Below are 26732 nucleotides of genomic sequence, written 5' to 3'. Positions count from 1 at the left end.
TGCCCGCTCTGAACTTTTGATTTTCGATGCCAGTCGAGCTCGAAGCGTCGAGAAAAATAATATTTTCCCGTCCAGCGGACAGTAGATGTTTTTTTTTTTTTCCGAACGCTGTAGTAGTTGTAAATAGCTGGTGCTGTAAGTGGAAATCCCTCTACGCAGTGGGCGGAAAAGTGGAAATCCTCCGCCGGAAAAGTTCCTGATCAGATTAATATGCACGAGCGTATCGATGGCATACGGTTTATCTAACATATATATATCAAATACTATAGCTTGTAGGCGGGTTGCCTGCGTGCTGCTGATGTAACAGTAAGGCGAATCTACATAGATAGGTGCCGGGAACGACAAGATCAGCTGTCCATTATGGATTACCTACTATTATTATACCTAATATAGATAGAGGCGTTTTCGGAGGTGGCAGAGGCGTGACAAAAAAAATATATATATATATATATTTGTGGCTCGTTGGCTCATTCGGGAAGGCAATTTCAGAAAATAGCTCACTTTCCTGCGCCCTCGGCACACAATACAGATATACTATTTAATCATTATGTCACAAATGGTGCGCCTTTAGGTACCCATCATATTATATAATATGGTATATTTCTTGTTAAAGTTGAAAAATACACTCTCACGTGTAATTCGTTTAACCTTCATAATATTGGCTATATATTTTATAATATGAAGTTTAAACATCGGTATAAAACTATAAAATAATGCGTCCTCACACTACGCACTTGATATTATTTTTATATTTAACTTCATAACGACATAGGTACTTTTTGACATTTGTCATCATACGTGTAAAAGAAACACTATAATTAGCTGGTTCTAGATAAAACCAATTTCATTATCTGATTAATAAACCTAATGAAACATTAATTATTATATTAGGTATATACATTTGATACATTAGGTATTTTTATGTTTTTTGAAGCATAATAGTATTGAATCCAACAACCGTTCATATAAAATACTCATCCCACGTTTTGTGTAAGAACTTGTCTACAATAATTGGACGTTCGAAACGTTGCTCTTCACAATGTACGGTTTGTTAAGACTTTTTATATATAATATAACACCACATTGTATTATGTAATATATATCAATTAGTGATTTGTACTTAGGTAGCGTACAATGTACAACGAATAAAGCTTTGATTTTATATTACTTTTAGGTTGGTACAGTGTAACTAATTAATAGATGATTAAATATTTCTTATTTTTAAATAATTCTGTTTTTTTGTCCGTTATTCTTTAAAATATAAATAAACCGTTTTTTATATTGCCAGCATATGTAGGTATAAGAAGGTAAGAACACAAATAATTTGAAAAATTTAATTTTAAATTCATAAAACCATTAAGTATTTTGGTAATTTTTTGTGAGAGTGAAACAAGGGGGTCTAGATGTTATAATAATATATATGTATGTGTGGGCAGGGGCGCCATTTGGGGTATCACAGGGTATACATTGGCGGCCCTATTTTTCGCCGTATCATATTGGCCTACCTTAATTTCATGCTGGCGCCAATTCCCGATGCATCAGTTAAATTTAATTAATTTAAATAATTAATATAAGATAAAAATATTTTATAAATAAAAGGATATACATAGATATAGGTACTTCGATATTAAAAATATAGAAAGAAAATGTATATTAATGAATAATGATATTATACTTTTATCAGTGCTATCACTTAAAATATTAATAATTTTTCATCCCTAATAGTAAGGTTAGAAATAACTCCAACATGGCTATTGGCTAGGTACATTTCAATTTTCATTGTTATAAGTGGCCTGGTGGTAGAAAAATGTGGCCTGGTAAAAAATATGGCAGCCCTATTTTAAAACTGAAATGGCACCCCTGTATGTGGGTATTAGAAATTAGACATTATAGGTGTATCGGTTTTGTATGAAAATATATTGTAATCCCTTCTTATTTCAGTCATAAAACCGTAATAGGAGTATCGAAAAACGAAAGATAGCTGCGTATGAGAATTGACGAAATAAGGTCCAATAACACAAACAATATCGCTTGGCGAAATGGGGGCAAGATAAAATAGATATTGGAAATATTTACATAGGTACGTATAAATGGTATATAGATGTAAATAATAGATACGCTATCCATAGACCAATTTAAGATTTAGCACCCTGTTTCATTCTTTGTTTGTGAAAATTGTACTCATTCTCTTGAATACATTTTCTTTGATCGATAAGATAAGGAAAATTGTTGTTTGGATGAGATAATTACTTCCCAAAAGAAGATCACTATAAAATGTACCTATATGAAATTATCAAGGAAATGTTATTCAATTTAATTTATAACCTATTTTTACTCATATTACTTTGTAAGCAACAGAATACGGATACATTGTTTTATCTGTGTTTTATATAATTGAATGCCATATTTGGCCTATGCCAAATCAGATCAAAATTTGTACATCTAAGATTTCAAGGAAATAAAACTGAAACTTGGAAAATAATATAACATTTAGTACGAATTTTTATTGTATTTTTATGTACGACAAGAGAGTAAATTATTGGGAAATCTGAGACATGACAGTGTTTCTAATAAGTATTATTTTCTTATAATAACATCTTTTTTTAGTACCTATTTCATTAAATTTATTTCTGTTTTTATGGCTACAATTTTATTTATCGTCAATAAAACAGAAATATATTTTATTTTATTTCGTTCCAACGAGACATACATCATTACGACATCATTGGTGTTAGATCCTGAGCGAAGCGCGATGAATGTATATAGGTTTAAAATAATATTACGTGTTAGTGGTATCTTAATAATCGGGAAGAACTAAAATTAATTACGAAAAAACGGAAGTACTTACGCAACACCATTGTTTAACAGATTTGAGTTTGTTATTTTTTTGTAACTAAGCAACGAATGACTATAGATAGATCGACTATTTTTTTTTCAATTAATGTACGATAAACATTTTTGTTTTTGAGTAAAAAAGTTCGAAGAAGTAGACAATTTAAAATATCTATAAACAAGTACGTCTATACCTATGTCAAAAAAACAAATGAAGGGCTCCGTGCAACAACGAGACAAGTCCACTTTTTTTCAAAAGTCACTTTTTGATGTTATCATATACAGATTTTTTTTCTTTACAATTGTATGCAACAACGAGACATGTCCAGTGATTATTTACGGAGTTATTGAGTAAATGGACTTGTCTGGTTATAGATATTATGAGCAAGAACCAGATAAGTCCGGACTTGTCTGGTTTTTACACAGAACAGTTGGCTATAAATAGTAAACAGTAGTATTGATAGTACTATTATGATAGTCATATTTATTGTTTTACACATTATCATTATTATAATACATATTGTTGAAAATATGTTACCATGTTAATTTTTGCATTTAGTTTCTATTGCTAGTTGTAAATTATTAGGCTGATTATACATTTTAATGTATTGTTTTGTAACTGCTCCATAACTGCTCCATAACGGGCATAGTGTTATTTAGTTTTTATTATTTTTCAAAATGAACTGTGATAATATAGCAAAACAACTTGAATATGATGAATCTAACTCTGACCCATCATTTGATTTTGATTTCGATGATGACACTCAAGATCCAGATTATAACATTTTTGAAAATAACGATCTCAGTGGCATACTGGCTTTTGATTCTGATCCAGAAAATAATTTTGAACCACTTTCAACATCACCCTCAGGATTGTTACTAGGGAAAATAGTATACTATTTTATATGTTATAATAATAATACCTATGTATTTCATTTTATTATTTATTGTTCAATTTATTAAAATGTTATATTCATTTTTTTTTTTGTACATAAGAAAACAAAAAGTTATCATGTTATTTATTTTGCTTTTTAAGATTTATGTTACATGGAGATCTCTATTTTCTATTTTTTTTTGTTAAAATGGTTATATAAATACTATAAAAAATAAGTCTTTATTGTTAAATAATAACATTTATATTATTACTAGGAAAAGTAATATACTATTTTAAATGTTATAATATGCATTTCATTTTATTGGTTATTGTTAAATTTATTGAAATGTTATTATCATTTTTTTTGTACTTCAGAAAACTAAAAGTTATGTTATTTATTTTGCTGTATAAAATTAATATTACAAGGTGATTTCTATTCTCTATTTTTTTTTGGTTAAAATATAAATATTATAAAAAAAGTCTTTGTTGTTATTTAACACCCTTCACAACGTATCTTAAAAAGTTTAAATTATAGGTATTTAATAAAATATAACTCTAATAAAACATATAATACAATATTTCACATAATACTTGATGAATATATTTATAGATTATAGGTACCTGTTGATGGTTAAAATTGGAATAAAAAATTATTATTTAATTTTTAAAAAACCTTATAGCATACCTTATTACATAACATACTTACGAGCAAAAACCAGGTAAGTCCGTATGTTTTATATTGCAATACAAATTTTATCAAATTTCATTAATTTATTTTATTGATTAGTATTATAATTATTTATAAAACTGTCATTAAAGGATTTTACTTTAGTTTTTAAGAAATAAATTAATTAATTTATGGTAAAACACAAAACAAATACAATTTTCGAAAACTTTTTTACAATTAATGAGCAAAAAACCAGGTAAGTCCATATGTTCCATACTTGCAAGATATTTTATAAGATCTAAAATTTATTTAAAATGCAAATTCACTTTACTCAACAATTTGCATGTAATTCAAGATACTTATGTTGTAGTTACAAATAAAAATATAAATTTTTAAAGTTTTGGTGAAATAAAACATGTCTCCTGAACAATTTCAAAAAGTGGACTTGTCTCGTTGTTGCACGGAGCCCTTCAAATATTATTTTCAAAATTAAATTAAGTCTAGAAAATGACAATTCAATTTTTTGGTAAACGTTATTATTTTAAAGTTAACAATTGTATGCAAAATTTAAACAGTTTTAATTTAATGCTCCTTAAAATTTGTTTTTACCACAATTAAAAATATCGAAAATATAGACAAAATTTTTTTTTATAAACGTTTTTATTTTTTAGTAAATATTATTTTTAGGGACTTGAAACTTTTCGTTACAACCTATACATATTATATTATTAATTACTGTACACACTTTTCAAAATATTTAGATTATTTTTAAGTTATTTTTCTTATTTATACCACGAACGTATTCACATGGATCTATTTTCAACGGAAAACTATACGTTGGCATTGACTTATAAATTACTAATAGTTAATATTACCGTAATTATTATTGTAAAATATAAGCGATTTGTTTTTTTTAAAACTAAAATTAATTTATTTTGTCGTATTAATGTAAATTTTTATATTTTATTATATACTTAATATAGAGGTAATTAAATATCCTTAGAATTATAGTATGCTGACAGACCTTCTCCGTGTTTTTCAAATACCTAAAATGTTATCAACTTGTAGAGCAGTAAGCATGTTAATCTTCCAAGAAAGGTGGTTTTCGCTAGAAAATTGGATTTCATTGGTACTTTGAGGTCAAAAGTAAAAAAAATCAGGTATTTTTATTAATAATTGAAAACATTAATAGACATTTGAAATTTACGTTATTGCTCATAACAATTTTTATGCTAGGTCAAAAAGCTTGAAATTTGTAAACAGGATCCAAAATTTCGAAAATTTGCAAATTATTTTGTAGTTAAATATTTATAAAAATGTTAGCATATCAATATTGTATTTCACTAAATATTAACCTTATACTTATGATATTATTACTTAAATTAGGACAATAGGACATACCTAACTTTCGATTGTTACGCAGATGAAGGTTAGTTAAAGTTTATGACGTAAATGATGGGATAAACATAGGGCCTTTCAACATCCGTAGAGACACTCACAGCCCACAGGCAGTCATACTGAGTAGTGTACAGTACCTGATGCAGTCCAGTTGTATGTTGAATTTACACTTCAGTTATATTACAATATTTACATAATCATAAAGTCCTGTTATTTATCTAAATTAAACACATAAATCCTAAGTTTACTCAGGCTTCAGTGTCTACACTACGGGTTGAAAACGTAATACAATGTTCCATACAAGCATTGCTTACTATATAGTAATTCTATAAAAAATAGAAAATTAAGTTCAGTATAATTCCATCAATATTTTTCATGAACGTTTGAAATTTAAATTTCGATAAACTTGGATATTCACGTGGACAATTTCTCATTACACGCGATTTCAGTTTCTTTATGTGATTCAGAGAAATATGCTGATAAAAAATTTAGGCTCGGTCAAAAATCTTTGAAAATTCAATACAAGTTTCTACATAGAATTTTTTCTCTTAGCTATTTAATAATAAATACGATGTTATTTTTTTTTTCATGAGCGTTTTAAATTCAAATTCGGACAAATTCATCAAAATCATAAACATTTGCGAATAATTGTGTAGTTAAAAAGTACAAACTATTTCAATTTTTATAGCTTAGCCTTAAAAATTATATGAAACTCAAAATCAAAAAAATATTTAACAATTACTTTTTATAGACATTAATTGTAGTTCTCATTTTGACAAAATGTGATGTTTAAACAAATAATATAAACGACTTCAAAAATATTCGTGTGGACATTATTGTTTTACATATAGGTATCATTACATTTTACTATGCGCAATGTCATTTTCAAAATATTTAGATTAATTTTAGGCTATTTCCTATTCATACCGTATTTATAATATAATAAAATAAATTACTATAATAGCAATTTAAAATACGATAAAAGATACTTTGTAATATTGGCTGACAAAGTGACAAACCACGTCCTTTTGGATAATCTTTTCGTTTCAATGATTTATTATTGAGTTCAAATATAACACATCCATTATACTGATATAGGTACTCTATGACAAGGTACACTTGACTCCTACTGTACATCAGAGTGGTTACTTACTTGTCCACTTTTTTTTAACTTAAGCGAGTTGACCTATATATAGTGTCCCGTGACAATATAAATAACTTTTCAAATGAGAACTAACTTTTTTACTGTTGGTCAAAAAACGATAATATTATCTACATTGAATCAGGTGGTATTTTTTTATTTTATATATATTAATTTAATTTTAATTAAGTTCAGTATTGAGTAGTTTCTGAATATAATTAAACTTAATGTACTTAAGATGGTAGGTTAATAGGTATAGGGTTTAGGATAGAATGACCATATTATGCTCCGTTTGAAAAGGGATCGTCCTGTTTTTGAGCATCATATCCCTTGTTCAACCAACTTCGAAATCCCGTTGGCCGTTATCACTTATCTCTATATTATTATATTTATGCAAAAGAACAAAACCTGTGCACAAAATAAATATAAAACAATATTTTTACAGTTTGACATTGAATTCAATTATAAAATGTATGAAGTATAGCAGGTACAGTCTGATAATTCAAAACTCTCGACAATTCGAAGTAAATTATCAGTCCCTTTAAAACCTTGTGCCAGTGAATAAAAACAATGCATTTATGTTTACTCAGTAAATTGTAATTTTAAGTAGAATATTGGGCAAACCAGTCGCCAGCACGTGACGATTCGAAATTTTTTCCACTCATCGCTCGGTTGTTTCGTAACATGTACATTAATAAAATCGTTAATTTTTCCCAAACACCATCGAATTATTACGTAAAGTTCGAAATATTATTATATAAGTATCAAAAATAGTATATTGAAAAAACAAACTAAGTTCAATGTAGTAGAAAAAGATTACATTTTTAAAAATGTTTAAATCTGAATATTTGCATGTTTGCATCTCATATCGTTTTTATGCATAACATGTATCGACAGTTGACTGAATAAAATTTAATTATTGTATAATTTAAAAAAAAATAAACCAAAAATTATTTTATTACAATTTATTAGTTTTCAGTTTTATTTATTGTGCGATGTACGTATCTTTTTATAATCTAAATAAATGGTTAATACCTAAAGTAAAAATCAATTATCCCGGTTCCAAAATAAATATATTCACCGTGTAGATTTGGTTTAAATTAATGTTGAAATGTATCAGTCGTATACAATATTTTTCATGTATGAGCAAAAAAAAATATATTTTTGAAACCGATAAATAATAAATAGTCTAAGTATGTCTACTTTATAAAAATATAATATACTTATATACATATTATAAATGCGAGAAGGGTCAATGCCCAGCGTCATATTGGGACGAATTTGAGATAATTTGACCTATGTCATTAACTCATAAATATTTGATTATGTTAATAGTGTTAAAACGGTCAATGTCTCTGACGCAGTATGGCCAAAATAATACATGTATTGGCCATTTTAACATTAATCGATAAAAGTATAATAGAGATAATATAATATCTATTTATATAACGGGCCTATCTCGACATTGGCCGCGTAAAATCTATAGCTGTGAGTTGTGACATTAGACATTCCAAAATCAATCAATTAAGTTTACGAATATAATATAAGTTGATGACATTAGATATATTGTGCAATTTAATATTATTAGTAGGGTTTAATAATACAATTTAATTGAAAAGTGTTTATTTCATAATTTAATTTTTGGCCAATGACAGATATTAATTATATTAATTATCCATCAATAAGGACAATGTGAGAATAAAATTAGTTCATTGTCTGGATTCGCAAAATACAAAATATGTTTCATTAAATGAAGAATGGAAAAGAAATGTAGTCATCGAAATTCCAAAACTTTAAAGTAAAATCCGTAATGGTTGTATATTTATTTTTTTTTTAAATTGCCCTTATTTTAAAATTAAATTTCCCAACATTGTCCTTTTTTGAAATTGGTCTTGCTTGCACCAAATCTCACATATATATAATATACATAAGTATATGTATATACCTACTGCTAGAATATTTACATATAGAATAAAAAAAAACTAAAAAGCATAGTACGTACTTGGCTCTTAAATTGTTCTTAACTTAAAACCCTTAAAGTAATATGATTATTTTACGGTCTATAATAAAATCATAAAGGAATATTATAGTAATATACTATAGACATAAATATATAGTTTCTTAAAAAATATACCTTTGACTGAAAAGTATTATTCTCTGACTTCTGAGATGAATCAATTATGCGTCTCACTGTTTCAGATAATCATATAGCAAACGTCTAAAGGAGGGGCAGAGGAGGTCCCTAAATAATTGTTGTGTAAAAGTTTATCGTTTATTCGTTATAATTTAGACTATTTTATTATAGCAGCTGTCAATGACCGTAGCCGATATAGAGAGTAAAGACATAATAATAATCAAAAAACTTTTTCTACGAATCTAGAAAACTTTATAAACAGTTTCGAATTAAATCCCCGAGATCATAGACTATATAATATATACACTCAAAGATAATATTCCGAGTAAAGAAATTCAAAAGTAATAATTTCCCGAGCCATGTTATTCATTTAACCGAACTCAAACAAATAAATCGATCGTGTGCGAAAAACACGTATGCGCGAATATTGAGGGATGACGTATGATAATTTTATTATAGTGAAGTCAGAGCCATGTATAATAATAAAATACTATAATAATAAAATACTATGATCTTGTGCAGTTGTTATCGTATAATGAGCTTAGGTTATATTATTATGATTTGAGACGTGAAAGGTGAGACTTGAATAAAATAAAAAAACGTCTCTACAACTACAATAGGTACATCGCGACATACCGCTGAACCGTATTGTTATCATTTGTCATTCTCTATCGACTAGTACGCTATAGTCTATATGTCTACATGTATGGGTGTTTTTTCCAGGGAGAGGAAAACTGCAATGCCGGGCCAACAACAGGAACGCATCAGGCTGTCGTCGATGGGCGGGGAGTCGACTTGCAGCAACAGCAGCAGCGGGGGCAGTGGCAGCGGCAGTACGACGATGAAAATTCGGAGACGGGTGGTGATGATGGGTGCAGCTAGGGTGGGTAAGACGTCCATCATCAAACAGTTCCTGTACGACCAGTTCCCAGACCGGTACAAGGAGACCATCGAGGAATTGCACAGAGGCGAGTGAATAAATTAATTATATCGTTCGTGACGTTTGTGTTTTACTTAAAAATCTCTATTTATTCATAGTAACGATATTATAATATTCCGACTGTTTGTTAAACATCAGAGTATTATCAAATTACATTTATTATTTTTATTTTCACGAAAACTATAAATCGTTTTAATTACGCAAAACGTGAAAATGTTAGTAAGGTGTAACACCACTTAAAATAGTTTTTCCAAATTAATGTCGTGCTCTCAAGTTTATATAGTTATTAAAAATAATAGGTAGCAGCGCGTATTGCGTCATAGTTTTAGCTAAATAAGATATGAGAAGAATCTTGATATCCGTTCACCGTTTTGTCCATTTTTTTAAGCTTGTTATTTTTTTTTCAGAATCTCGGAAGCTCTCTCATTAATTGTATGCATTTTTTTTTTTATCATAAACGACAATTTATTATTTATAATTAAGCAACACATACAAAATTTTCCATTTAACGTATAATAATATCTAAGCTGATCTTTATAAACAATAAAAGAAGTTCGATTTTATAACACTAACAAAGTTATTGAAAGGGCAAATTAAATGTATAAGGTTACCTTTATTATGTAACATACCTACCCACGATATCATTACCGGAAACTCGGTTGCATAAACTGCTCAGCTATCTAGTCGTAAAAATTAAATTACTTATATAATACATTTATCGAAACATGAAGAAGTATATCGTGTTGCAAGGCAATAAAAGTTCTTGGGTTTTTCAGACGTGTAAATGCTCTCAGTAAAGTCAGTATAAATTAGTTGCTCTTATTAAGTATTTTTACTGTGCCTAGTGAGGTTTGTTTTGGAATATCCGAATATATGCATTCATAATCCATATATACCATTATAACATTAGCAAATATTATTTGATAAAATAAACATATTATTACATACAGGGCCCCCGCATAGGGGCGATGAGCATTTGGACCTGGAGTACAGAGGCATGGCTATCTTAGGGGCCCATTGAAATTAATTTGTAATTTTTGAAAGTTTTGTATTGGCCCACAAAAACATTTAGTACAGGGGCCCAAAAATTTGATGTGGAGCCCTGATTACATATTATTGTATATTTAATCAATGCTATTAATATAGAATTATCTTGTGAAGCGTTTACACTGTACATCGTAAATTATTGTTTTTTGATATTGTATAAAAAAATTGATCACTTACCGCACGATAATTCTCCTGTTCTAGCAAGTTACTATCGGTTAAAATATAATCTCCGTCTCTCATTAATTGTATGGAAAATTGGTAGGTAACCAAAATTTTGAAGTTCCTCCTTTTCTTCATGCAAGACGTGTTCTTTCTCAGAGGTCCTAAATAGTGTTGTAATAGCACTATAATAAATAATAATACTATCTTTCTAAAGAATAAAAATAAATGTCAACAGAATTTTTTTTTAAAACTTGAGATAAAATTTTACTTGGGTATACCAGGAAAATCATAGTAAATATTGTAGCGTACACTTTTAAAAGAAAACTATGTTGATTACAGGTAGTAAGGTATTGATTAAAAAATGTAGGTGAAAATTAAGTGAATGTCAGCGCACGCGTTTGTTTTTTCTCTCTGGTCTACGTGCAACATAGGCAAAATGCATTGACGCAAAATCATTTTTCATGTTTTTTTCTGTTATCAGAGTAAAATCACACATCATGAAAATGAAAAAGAAATATATTTTTAAGGATAGAAAAATCGGTCTACCTAAATACTTTTTCAAAACAATTTAATATTTATTTAATTTACAAAAATAAATTTTTATTTTTAAAGTGAAGTATATACATTTAAATAGTAATAAAACATAAAACCGATATGTTAAACCTTCAAAAATATTATTCTCTATAACATTTTTAATGAGTGATTTTAATCTACAATTACTCAAAAGTCATATAAAAATGATTTTATGTGAGTGCATTTCATCTATGTTGCACAAGTTGCACATGAGAGAGAAAACAAATATCGCGATGACATTCTCTTAAAAATCCGTTTTTGTTGTACATATGATTCAATTTTCACAAGTATTGATGCGCACAACTGTGTAGTGGGCTCATTCTTTTCTGCTTATATTTTATATTATTTTATCATAATTTTTTCCGATTTTTCTAAACATACATAATGTACCCGAGAAAAAATATGATAAATGTATAATTTATGAGTTTAAAATAAAAACTAAGCAATCATAAATAACATCAATACAAAATATGTTTCGTGAATTTTTAAAATAAAAACAACGATGTGATCGAAATTTAACAGGCTAGGTTAGTTTTAAAGTTTTGGCGATAAATTAAGTCTATTGAATTATCAGTACCTTCTACCTACCGACCTATCTTAAAACGATTGCGATGCCAACCTGTACTATGTCAAGGCTCAAAGGGACTCGAATGTACAGTGGCGTGGCGAACGGTAACTTCAGAGACAATTGCCTCTGAGATTTTTCTTAAATTAAATATGAGAAGGGTTGTAAATTTGGGTGGTAGCCGGTGTGTCCCCCTAGTAAATGTAATATGATATTCTCAATAAGTAGTCAATAACGATCTGAAATATTATTAGTTATACTTATATTATATTAATACTTGGGGTATTTAACTTGCCTCTAGAAAATGTTTAGTCCGCTACGCCACTGCGAATGTATACCACTATACCTAGTATACCTACCTATATTTATAATATAGAGCAATGTGTGGTAACTCTTGGTTATTATAGAAATACGTGTAGAATATAAAACTAAACTTACACCTAATCTAAGCACATATTATAAGCTCTTATTATAATATGTCAACATATTGTCTGGGCTCATAATTTAATTTTAGATAACCATCCGGCCAAACAATAATTTCCACGAATGACACCGTCTACTTAGTATTTTAGTAACACCTAATTTTGTGCTGCGCGTTGGTTTACCAACAATTATGTAAGTTTACTGGGTTCAATTTACCAAACTCACATATAATATGGAAGTTATAGATTCAAACCATACCAAACTAACTTAGCCTTTAATAATTAATATAATGTACATTTTAATAATTTAAAATGATTAATGAAACGCGTGCATTACATTCTTATACTTAATGTCCTTAAAGATATTGTGTATACACAATGTAACATTATATTACAGGAAACTGGTGCTGCACTGTTCACGTACTATCTTTAATATTATGCTATATAATAATTATTATATCATAAATTCATGACTCAATTATTCTTCCCAAAGCCCGTTCCCATTACCGATAATGGTTACAAATTATAACTTGTAAAATGTAGATTGGTTACCTACAACTGGTACAAATCACATTTAATTTGTCCGTTCTTGATCCTTCGCATCCCAACACCAATTTTTTTTCCGTCTCTGCTCTTAATATTAACAGTAAACCACGCAACTACTATTTCAACGGTAATTATTTTAGTCATGGATATAATAAATTAACAACAAACCACCATTGTTGCAGGAGCATTATTCAAAGAGTTATTAAGAACTAAAGGTTCAACGTAATTTACAAATCGTTATTTAATAATGATTTAAATAGAATCTTTCAGTTCTTATTTATTGTGTTAAAATAAATAGGTTTAATTAATATTAAAAAATTAATAAATTAAATCCAAAAGTACAACCTATTTCATGTTCATTGTGAATTTGTGTCAACCATTGAACCATACAATAAACAAAAGATAATACAATATTATTAATTATTGTACATGTATCAACAAAATAAATAACTATTTAAACATTATAGAACCTTCCGTCATATTATTTTCGTTTTAACATCACGGACACATTATATTTTGTTTTAACCTAAATTTATTTCCCAGAAAACAAAACATATTTAATTCAGAGCATAAAAGTTGAAACTAGGCGAAACAAGTATACTATCAGCATATTAAGGTTATAACTTATAACTGTAGAACATTTTGGTTCTCTGCAGCTGAAATTGCTTACAATATCGTATTTTTGGTTTACGTTGGGTTTAGCTAATTCGTTTAAAACAAAAAACATATTTCAAGACTTAACGCAGAATAACTTTGTAAATTTCTAGATTTGATTCATTAGATATTATTCATCGCAAACGAATACATTGCGATTTGAAGCTTAACACTATTTCCAGAACAATTTTATATTTTAAGTTACCACCTTTTGGTTCTGATCCCACAATATAGCATGTAGCCGTAATATTCATCAGTGACCTTATTTTCACATAGGTTGCCTAATGCCTGTAAACATGCAATAATGTATTCTTAGTGATGCGTACTTAGAGACGACGCCCCCGTATACACTTAATTTATGGTAGTTTTTTCGTTCGTATAATATTGTATTTACAAATATTAATAGAATATAATTAAATGTTGTTATTAATTAACCCTGATTATGATCCGATAATTCGAATCATTCGAATCTAATTTATACTACATGCCCACTGAGTTAATGTATTTTTCATTATTATTTATTTTTAAACTATCTCGGTAAGAAATTTTTTGATTGCTACCTAGTGTTCTTTTTTACTTTAGTGAATTACTGTTTATTTTTCCTTGTCTAATGTGTTTTTTCTATGCAATTATACCTTTATTATAATATTATTTATATGGTCTTTGCAATTAACATTTATAAAGGTGGTTAGTGGGGGGGGGGGGGGATTTAGCACCGTGCAAAAATTCTGAAAATGTCGTTGTTCAACTATGGTATGTTAATATTATATTTTTTTGTATAATATAAGTAGATACATGGATATTATATTTTAAATTCCAAGTGAAATTCTATGTAATTAATTTTAAACATTTAATAATTTATTCTTTTATAAGCAATTTAACATTTTTAAATGTCCATAAACACTATAGAAAAATAAACACCATTTCTAGAATAGATTTTCGGAATCGTTATAATTTATCACAGCATTCGTAATTGTTCGTAGAAAAAGACTTTATATTATATTACATTTTTTTTATATATATAACCAGCTAGTAGCTATATTGGTACACTTGGAAGGTGTACATAATAATGTGAATAATAACTTTTGTTAACTTCTTTTACACTTCACATAATAATAATAAATGTTATTATAACCGTTTACAGGAGATTATGAATTACCCGATGGAGCACGGTTGACATTAGACATTTTGGACACATCAGGAGCTTATCAGTTTCCAGCTATGCGAGAGTTATCTATATCAACTGCTGATGCATTTCTTTTAGTTTTCTGTGTAGACAGGGAAGACACATGGGATCAAGTTAAACACTTTAAAGAACAAGTACATAGTTTGAAAACAGCTTTTTTAAACCATAACACGATTTGGTAGGTTTTTAATTAATTGCATTAATCATTTTCATTAGATAATTGAAAGGAGAGGACCAAAAATTCCAATAGTCATTGTAGGCAACAAGTGTGAACTCACTGAACGATTTTTACCTGTGGAAATCACCGAAGCCATATCTAAATACGATTGGGAATGTGGCTACATGGAATGCTCAGCCAAAGAAAATAGAAACATAGTACAGGTGTTTAAGGAACTCCTAACTCAGGCAAAGGTAAATAAATAAAAATAAGTTTAGATTTACGGTTTTATTGTCATTGTTTAAAATTAATTTCGTTTCGAATACAAATTCTAATGACCTTTTTATTATTATTTTTTTATAAAGTCTATAGTACATTAGTACCTATTGGATATTATACATAGATAGGTTTAGTAATGTGATGAAGCTTAGTAATATGTTAGTGTCACGCAATAATATCTGAAAAATAATAATCATAATTATAGTTACACCCCCTTCTCATTGATGTCTATCACGTTAATATTTAGGTCAGTGACCCAAATATCAGAGATATGTAAAAATTAGCCGGACAATTAGGTACAAAAATATACGGGCATACGTAAATTGCGCCCAACGAAGGAAAAAAATTGTAAATTGCGCCCGGTATTTTTCAGGTACAAATTGCTATGTAGTAAATTGCACCCAATAAAAATATTATTATTATGATAGTCATTTAGCATTATCCAGAGGACACCACAAGAAGGTGACTATCACTGTCCTCTAAAATGATTTTTTGGTTTACTTGAAATAAATAAATTAGTCAATAAAAATGGAAAAATTTATTTATTTTTTTTAAACAAAATAATTTGGGATTATAAATAAGTTGTTTTAAATATTTTTTGTTAGGTTAATTTATGCAGTAAATAATAATACAAAATCAGGTTAGCTATATAATATAAAAATAATAGTAATTAGTAATACAATTATTATAAGTTACTTGTAAACCCAATGGCCCCCAGTTGCCGACTGTCTTTATATTTTAAATAAAAAAAAAAATTATAAGTTATATATCAGCATAGCAATGAGACATATTTCACCAATAAATGAACGGTATTTAATATAGATATATATTAGTTATCAATGAATTCTAGGTCACTTAGTAAGTTACTATATGGGCACAACTTACAATACCCATTTTAGAAACCGATAAATCCCGCGTGAAATTTACTAAAGTTTTTTACGACCTGCTCAATGTGGGCGCAATTTGCCTCAACATACAGTATCTCTGGAGCTTACCGACGAAGAGCACCTAAGTATTATAGTAAGATATGGTAAAATAGCGGAACACATAAATTACATTATAATATAGTAATGTACTTTAAAAGTGAAAGTATATTGAAAAAAATCTAAAAGTTTTTTCAATTTTTTTAAAGAGAGCTGAATAATCAACAGGTACCTATAGACCAGGGGTGTCCAATTCGCGGCCTGTGGTAGATTTTGATGCGGCCCTCACTTCAATTTAAAAACCATGAATTAATTGTATATAATATATTAATATTACGAGAACAAATTATGAAACATAAAATTTTATGTATTTCCCTGTGTTGGCCAAGCACAACCTCAAGAATAGCGAGAAATATGTTTCTTTGATTTTAATTTTAATTAATGAATTTGAAACCAGTTTTCAAGATTTTCGTAAGAATAGTCAACTCTTTGCTATTTTCGCAACACCATTTTCGATTGACATTCCAGCTGTGGAAACTAAATTTCAAATGGAATGCATTGGGTTGCAATCAGATATTCAACTCAAAGAAAAATTAAATCAGTCATCTTTATTAGATTTTTATAAATTATATCTACCCAAAGAAACATATTCATGACCATGCCTTATTCATGTTCTCGCTTTTCGGCAGTACCTACATTTGCGAACAATTGTTTTCAAGAATGAAAAACACAAAGACTAAGAATCGGTCCACTATATCAGACAAGCATCTTGAAAGTTGTTTAAGGATTGCCACAACTTCGATCGATCCAGATATTGATTCATTACTTTCACAAAAAAAACAAATTTCAAATTTCACATTAAGTAACTTTTTTAAACTAAAACTTTTGTTATAATTAAATATATTTTTCTGCGTACTTATTTTTACTATTTTTACTATTATTATTAAAAAAAAATATGTGGCCCACAACAACTTCTACCTATATGATGTGGCCCAGTCTTCACAAAAGGTTGGACACCCCTGTGGCCGCTATAGGACAAAACTATTAAAATGTATCTGTCAAAAAATATGCTAAATTAGGATATTATATGATTCTAATAGTCATTACTCTGTTTACTCACCACCATATTTCAATGGGCAAATAATAGATTGTTGTAAATTAAATTTTGATTAAATTAAATATTTCGTAACTATACCAGCTAATACATATTCAAATTAAATACCTTCTTATTTTAAATATAACGTCTAAAACATTTATTTAAAAAATAGATGAATAATGAATTGTAATTAGCGTAATTACCTATGGGCTGTTGATATTTCCTAAAATCACACAACATTAATACATTATGCATTTAGTATGCATAATAATTCCTGAACAATTTACACTGCAGATAACATACACAAAATTAAATAATTATTAATTTATTGAAGTTTAATCATTTTCATATTATACTTGTTTATTATAATCATCTGTCTTATGATAATACGAACTTTTCGTACAGTAACTACATAAGCCAGAAACCTCACATAAACTATTGTACGGCATTATAATACTACTAAACAGCAACGAAATAGTGTTCGTTAATATCGTTTGATTATTATTTTTTTTCACTAATAGCCAAACAGTTACAAATCGTTTGATCAATAAGTAGATAGGTACCTACCATTCTGTTTATTGGAAAGAACAAAATTCAATATTTTAATCTCTATAAAAAAATTTTCAAATACTACATTATAAAATAATAATTATAACGACCCAATAGAAATACATGTTATGCGTTTATTCCTCTAATAGTCTAATCGTATAGAACCAAATTATAGAGAACACGAATTGAAATAATATAACATATTATCTATGGTTAGGTGTACGGGATAAACTATTCACGTTGCAGTTGCTTGAAATTAAGCCTTTGATGTTTTTTAGGTTCAATATAATTTGAGTCCGGCTGTAAGGCGCAGACGTATGTCTCTACCAAATTACGTGGATAGCCGTTCAGGATCGACCAAAGGACGTTACATGCTCAAGAGAAATTCCTGCACGGTGGCCTAAATCGGAAGACCTGCGATAATACACAATTAAAAAATAATAATAATAATCTTATTTCGATTATTTTAGACGCTGGCGTGAACAAGAAAAAAGTAAAATAATTTATTTTGTTCTTATAAATGATTTGCATAATATCAAATTGGACACAAGGTCCAAAAATGTTTTGAGACATAATAACATGACATAATATTATTAAAATGTTGCGTAAAATCAGCTTTAAGAAGTTCTAGCTTTACAATATTGTATTAATGATTTTTATACAATGGCTATATAATGTGATTGGTTATACATTTATAATAGTTTAATGTGCTATATTAAAATACAATAAAATAATAAATTGCATACATTTAAACAACTTAAAAATCATATTTTAATTTTATTTTTGCTTAAAACAAACAATGCTAAGTGTGTTAACAGTGTATAATACCTATTTATTATATTTAATATCTAACTATTGAAATAAAATGAAGTTTATAATAATATTATGAAACCAAGTTTGGCACGATCCCAGTCCATTACCAAGATACAGTATTATTAAACGCATACAAACAATACATTTCATTGAGTAACGATACGAAAAAAATATACATATACATGTGAGACCACTACGTGCAAACTTTGGAAACTTGTACAATAAATGTATACAGCACAATTTCAAATAAATAACGCGAGACGAAATGAACGGCTAAAATATGTGAGGGAAACTGTTTTTAAGTAATATATTTACCGATAGTACACAATATAATATTAACACTAATAATATTCTCGTTAAGGCATACTATATTATAAAAATATTATACAAAAATGAAATCATAGATCTAATTATTACTTTTTGACATTATATTTCGTATTGAAATCTGTGAAGATTAGTTGTTGTCAGACGACTATTTGCAGATCACTATAATTATTGCTATCAGATATCGCTATATTTACAATGTTCGACCAATAATATTGTGATATGAGTACCTACTTACAAATTCATTTTTAGGTTAGCATTATAGTTATAAACCGTGTTCTATGGGTTTGTTAAAGGTTCAATCTTTTTTTATCTAACTATATCTATAGGTTCTATATGAGTATATTATAAATAATTTGATATTCATTTTTATTTTCTTATTGAAACAAATAAGTCTATAAAACATTTATCTAATTATTAGATTAATATTATTAGATTCTAATACAACACAATTAAATTAAGTGGTTATGAAATAGAATCTATTTAACTTATTCGATACTACTTTAGTTTATTCATTGTTAATAATATTAATGATAATATTTTTTAAACTAACCTAGTTACCTTCATACTTTGTCGATTGTCAATCATTATTATTTATCTCTTGGACTAAGATTTTATTGGCATTGGTAATTTTTTATTCCTTATGAAACCATTTATAAATATGGTTAGTAATGACTTGGGCTTTTATAGCACCTACTTAAAAATCTTAAAATATACATCTATGTACTTAAAATATTATGCTCCACAAAATGTGTTTTACGTTATTATTTGAAATAGAAATATTTAAAAATTTGATAAATTATATTTATATATAAAATAAACATTAAAACAAATATTATAGGTATTTTCATAAAGTTACTAAAATAAAAACTTGAAAAATTAATTTTCCCTTCGTCTTAGTTTTCCCTTTTCTCCCTTCGTCGTCTACTTATCGTAATACACTTGATTAATATACTTCGCTGCACGATAAGCGAAATCTCTTGACAAATTATGACAGACAACTTGAGTTAATTTCGCTTTGCGAACTCACGTGTAATATACGTGGTTATAAGTGTTAATATGGTGGTATAATCATCTAGACCTGGTATAGCCTGGATCCGATCACGCAATACTGAAATTATTGTTTTTATACCGAATATTTTCTATTTTATTTGTTTTTATTTGTCCAAACTCATTTCTAACTTAAAACTTTGCTGTACCAAAAAGTTTAAAAATATATTCTCGATTTTTCTCATAATCCTACTTACCCAAATATGTATATTTAAACGAAAGTAAAACTATAGATACCTAATAATAATATTAGGTAGGTACGCTACTAATTTAAAAGTTATAAAATCAGTGATTTTGTCTTAGGTGAAAAAATGAAAAAAATGTTTTAAAAATACTGTTGGTTTATTTAAGATAAAATTCTAACAAAATTATTTAGCTTTGATGAAAAATAACTTCAGTTTTACTTAATGAAAGATATTTTGGAAATTATTGGTAATTAAATGTCATTTCATTGTTTATTTTATATTATATTTTTATTGCTTATTTTAGCAAATGTTATTAAAATTAAATAAATAGATAGTTACCTCTACTTCATTATTTTATGCTGCGTATAATAGACCTTACCCATATTTATCTGTATTAATTATTAATAGCCATTTAACACGTTCCTCATTAGACGTTATACGATTAATTAGTTAAATATTTAAACATGAATTCGAAAGTAATAATTGTTTTTCAAGTCCTATTGAAAATCCGAATACATTTTTTATTTAATAAAATTAATTTATATATATATACTATATAGGCACTTTATGTAGATTGAATATAATTGTTATGTAAATGGTTTATCTATATATCCCTATACGTACATTACAATGAGTGTAGATTGCAAATATAAAATATATATAAGTCTCATTATATAAAAATTTGTTTGATACCTATCATATAATAATTATTCAATGTATATTAATAAAATGTAAACTTTTTATAATTACAATTTTCAAATATATAATATACATTTTCCAACTTCCCTTGTATATGTGTCACGCTGTCACCAACAGACAATATTTTATACGAATAATTTAGAATAATATTGTTCTAATTTATTAAATCCCCATAAGAATTTTATATACAAACCTATATGGCTATTGCTATACTATATACATTGTTAAATAGATACAATATGTTCACTGTTTAAAATAAGAATACTATATTATTATATTTTATTATTTTAAGAGTATTTATAATTAGAAATAAGAGTATTTTGGTATCATGCGTGTATTGTCTTAACGTCTAAATGTTAACAATAACAGTGTCACACAATGCATCATTGCGATTATGGTTAATTTGTATGATTGAATTAAGATTTAAGACTTTATACTAACAAAAATAAATATTTGTTTTATTTTTATGTTCAAGGAATTTAATATGAGCTCTGAATAGTTGCAATGACTATAAGTACCTCTACCTAGTCATAATAACTTTTTACATGTAACCTGTACTATTCAATATCTCAACAATGTTGGGAATAAATAATAATAATATGTATATTAACCATAATCATAAATGTTGTTGTAATTTAAAATGTTATAAGGATATAATTCTACTGGTAAGAGGCAAAAGTGGCTTAACTACATGGTCTACACTAAGGGTTGACTATAACCTGACCGACAGGTTACTGGATAAGCCTTCAAAATTATAAGCGCCATAGTGTCCGTCTGATTATTTTTTTACAACCTTTAATACCTAAAAGAATATTTAATTTTTAACTGTCATGCATATTTTACTTACTAATGAAATTTGAAAAGACAAGTTGTAAAACTGCTCCTTTTGCCTTTTACCAGTCAAAATCATCGTATTATATTATAGTATACCTAATATCTATAAGTACTAATAACGATATTATATTATATTACTACTATTTATATTAATGGACTTATAAAGTTATAAATGAATAATGTTTTATAAATCTACGATGCTGGATACAAATTTTGGTCACTGTATTTTTTTTCAGTGTTTTTTATACTATTGGTTTATTACTTACTACCTAGTATCTACCTATATAATATATTATATTATAGTATAAAAAATTATTAGTTTTAGCTTACCAACATAATATAATAAAATAATATTATTACTAAAATATTGTGAATGATTATTTGTCAGTTAAATAGTAGTGTAACCATTTTATAAATTTTAATATAATATAACATACATATTATTGTGAAAAATTAAAATACATTAAATTTCATGGTTTTTGTGTAAAATATGTATAATGGATAATTTAGTAAGTGGTAAAACTGGTAGCATTACCATTATTCCACTTTTTCCATTGCACATTTTTTCTAAAAACCATTACAACCAATGCTTATTTTTTCCAATTGGTAAAAACTGAACATTGGAAAATCTAGTTATTAGGAAAATTTGATCATTGGAAAAATTAAAATGTGGAAAAAGTGGTATACAGTCCCGTCTGTTGGCAATGGGATGACAATTTCCCACTATAGTCGTTGTTCGAACGCGGAACGGGTTTGCCGCCAAAAACATGGACGCTTCAAGTTGCGTTCTATGTCGAAGCTCCGAGCGACGCTTTCCCCCTCCGCAGTCTCGCGCCGCTCTCACCGGCCGGCGAGCTGTCCATCGGCCGTCGTGAACACTGTAATGATATCTACATCATTGCGCCAACACAGCCTCATGATTCAATATCAATAATATCATCATAATACTATTAAATATGTCATTACCAAAAAAAAACCCAATAAATACCTGTACCCATTATATTACCCAAAATTATACACAACAACAGTCATACTCATTATGAAATCAAATAACAATACAATATCTAATAAACACTATCAAAACATAATACATAATACCATACTACCATAATACCCATCAGTGGCGGAACTACATATGATTGAAGGCGGGATTTTCCGCGGGCCTCATCGTGAAAGGGGCCTCGGCGCCTCGCAGCAAAATGTACTTTTTAAAAAAAATTTTGGTTCAAGTAAATAAAATCATTGAATACTGAAATAATACTAAGTATACTGATAGCGGATAACCATACACCATACTCAGTATTTAGTAGGTAGGTACTATTAATAATTAATGTGAATAATAATATTAAACGAGTATAATAATATTGTCATGTCTTATCGCGATATGCGGTGATGCGGCGGCGATACGCGGTAACTCAGAGTGGGGCCTATAATAGCTGGTATACTAAATTATAGAAATAGATTATTATATACTACGGTCTACGGCACAAGAAATAAATTATTTTTTTAATTTTATTCTGATTTTAATATGAGAGTGGTGTTATTGGGTGTTTGACGGTGTTTGGTGTCAGAAACAACATCAAAGTTAATTATAGGTAGGTAAGTAGTTTTACAATTATTTTGCATTGAAAAACAACATTAAATTGTGATTCGTATACAATCATTGAATCATTGTGGTCATTGGTGTTACGTAAATACTAGAAATTTAATATTAATAATTATTAAAACTAATGGTTTTGAACATATTTATATATTTCATCTACATAATATATTAAATTTTAAAGAAAATTAAATAACCTTATGATTTAAAATTTGATGATAAGTAGTTAGTACAATCACGTGAGTTGCCATATTACTTTTCTTAAATATATCGTGAACGCGAAATCCCATATCGAGTATCGACAATCTTATTATTATACCGTGTTCGCACGTTAATATCGTCACGTTATATTATATATTAATATTGTCCTGGACGCGATTGTCACTTATTATTATAATATATCATACATTTTGTTCATATTTTTAATGGCGCCATGGAGGCTTTATTTAAGTGTCTGTTTGCTTCTGAACTTAAGTCTTGTAACAGCGTTGTTGATATGACTAAATTACTAATAATTGAAAATAATAATTTGATTACTAGTTTCCTTGACTTATTAACGGCATTTTACTTGTTCCTTACATTACCGGTTACTGTAGCGAGTGCAGAAAGGACATTCTCAAAACTTAAACTAATTAAAAATTATTTAAGAAGCACAATGTCCCAAACACGGCTTAGTGGTCTTACGATGATTTCAATAGAAAATGAGCGTGCTAAAAAATTGGACTTATCGTTATTGGTGAAGACGTTTGCTCAAGACCGTAGCAGAAAAAAATCATTATCAATGTAAATAAAATATTATTATTACTGTTTCCGAAATTATAATTAAATAAATTATTAATTTACTATAAATATATTTTTTTTTTTTTGCATACAAATAAACAGCCAAATGTTTAGAAATTTAAATTACAGATATAGGGCCTCCAAAAATATTGTATCCACGGGCCTCAATGATCGTAGTTCCGCCACTGATACCCATGCACCCTGATATTATTCAAAATGTACAAAAACTGTCAAAAACTATTAATAAGTAATAACCATATACGTGTACAAATGGCACTAATCTAACAAAAACATATTTTGATGTATCCATGTACCTATGCAAAAATAAACAACAACAATTTAATATGGAACAACAAGGTATCAAAAGTCAATACTATAAGTAGAACCCCCATTTCGATATTCAGATCAGTCTGTTCATACTAACCAAAACTGTCTCATGCAGTATCGCACGCACCGGTCTTATTTCGCTACCAAAATTATAAAACGATTATTAAGTCGACGTACTCATTCAAATCATATAATATCTTGTTGTGAATTATTAAAATAACTTCTATTCAAACTAAAAATTGTACTTGCATTATTTCGAGAAAACTAACATCTTCAATACTCTTTTTTCAAATTCCATTATCGTTCAAGTCGAGCAACATCAACCAGGTAAAAAATTATAATAATATATACTCACACAATACCAACAATAAAATCATCATCAACGACAAGTTAATAAAGACATGCAGACTCAGGTGCATCATAAATCATTATAACCTTCGTTGATAAATCTGTACCCGCAATCGGCGCAATCCCTATCAATCGTAATAATAATATGCTTTAATTTATAATAAAAAATAGGATAAAGAAAGTCGACATTCAAAATCCCTTTAATTATTATTTATTAAAATAGCTAGCTATACCACCTCAATTAACCCTTTATAGGGCAGAAGGTAAAATTCAACCAATTTTTATGAAATTTGGTATATTTTCTCAGTAGGATACAAGTAATTTAGGATTTGTTTACCCTTATTTTTTTAAATAATTTATACCAACTTATATTTTAAAAAAAATGATAATAATCGCCCTTTTTGTTGTAAATAATTTATTAGGTAGATGACGTTTTTGTGATGTATCCAAATTAAAGTTCGAACGAGTAGTTTCTTAGTACCTAGTTATTTTTTCGTACATTGAGAGGATGTCAGCGCACCATTTGTTTTCTCTCTCTGACTCACCTGCATATTTGATGTTCACATTTTCGTACAATAATGATTATAAATTATAATCATAAACATTTCTAATATTAGAGTGAAATTACCTCTTATAGAATGTAAAGGTAAGATTGGGTATTATCTTGGGCATATCATAGGATTTTGATATTTTAGTAGGTATGTACAAACAATTTACAATTTTAAAATACTCATAACTCACTTTAAATTTAAAATATAAAAAAAGCCTATAAGATTCCCTAGATAATAATCTTACCTTTCAATTTGATAACAGGTAATTTCACTCTAATTTTAGAAATTATTATAATTATAATCATTATTGTGAACATATATACGTAGTACATATACGTACAATTTTCTATGTTTCGCGTGGGCAAAAGAGAGAAAACAAATAGTGTACTGATATCCTCGGTTTGGTTTGGACTTTTGTCTTTTGGGGCCACGGTTATTTAATAATTATAGTCAAATAGACAATAGTCATGACTCATGAACATTTAAAGTTTTGTAAAAATTGTAAGAGTACCTGCAGGCCATAAATTATAATAAATACTAGATCCGATATGGCAATATTAGTGTTTTATATTTTTGTAAGACTAGGTATTTTTGAGAATTATGCTATCCTTATTATTCTTAGTATATTATAATTATTATATTTTTTAAGGAAAAAATCTGCAGAAAACATAGCAATACGAGATGCAATACGAGGACAAAGGTCGTCTACTGAAAATATTTCAGGGAGGGCCAATAAAGAATATTAATATAAATTTTAATTTTAATATTTTATATAATTTAACCCATAATATTTTAATATAGGTACCTAAATTTTATTAAAATGTAGCATCGAACTAAAATAGTGAGAAGGCATGGCCACCTGTAGACAACCGTGTGTGTGGGATTGCTTTGCCCCTTACTATTCCATGCCGGTCGTTCGTTATCTCTTATCAGTCAGTCAAATAAAAACATAAACATACCTACCAATAATAGTTGTACTATATTAATGTAACGTGGTTATAAAACATAATATTATATTATATACTATAAAAAAGTATACATAGTAACAACAATTTAATATTTTACAGATTTTTTTT

The 26732-nt window shown here is 27.8% G+C and overlaps 1 protein-coding gene across 2 annotated transcripts in view; it reads left to right on the top strand.

Annotated features, from left to right (window-relative positions):
* Positions 1-22378, top strand: part of LOC132947410 (GTP-binding protein Di-Ras1-like) — a 58088-nt gene extending 35710 nt beyond the window's left edge. For both annotated transcript variants that reach the window (XM_061017687.1, XM_061017685.1), the window contains 4 exons: positions 9770-10014; positions 15100-15275; positions 15358-15552; positions 18424-22378. In XM_061017687.1, coding sequence (XP_060873670.1) covers positions 9786-10014; positions 15100-15275; positions 15358-15552; positions 18424-18549 — 726 coding nt within the window. In that variant the 5' untranslated portion in view covers positions 9770-9785 and the 3' untranslated portion in view covers positions 18550-22378. The remainder of the gene's footprint in view (positions 1-9769; positions 10015-15099; positions 15276-15357; positions 15553-18423) is intronic.
* The last annotated feature ends 4354 nt before the right edge of the window (positions 22379-26732 follow it).

Source organism: Metopolophium dirhodum, chromosome 6 (genome assembly GCF_019925205.1).
Source record: "Metopolophium dirhodum isolate CAU chromosome 6, ASM1992520v1, whole genome shotgun sequence".
Classification (NCBI taxonomy): Eukaryota; Metazoa; Arthropoda; class Insecta; order Hemiptera; family Aphididae; genus Metopolophium; species Metopolophium dirhodum.
The sequence above is the reverse complement of the archived record's forward strand: the minus strand, read 5'-3'. Positions and strand labels throughout refer to the sequence as shown.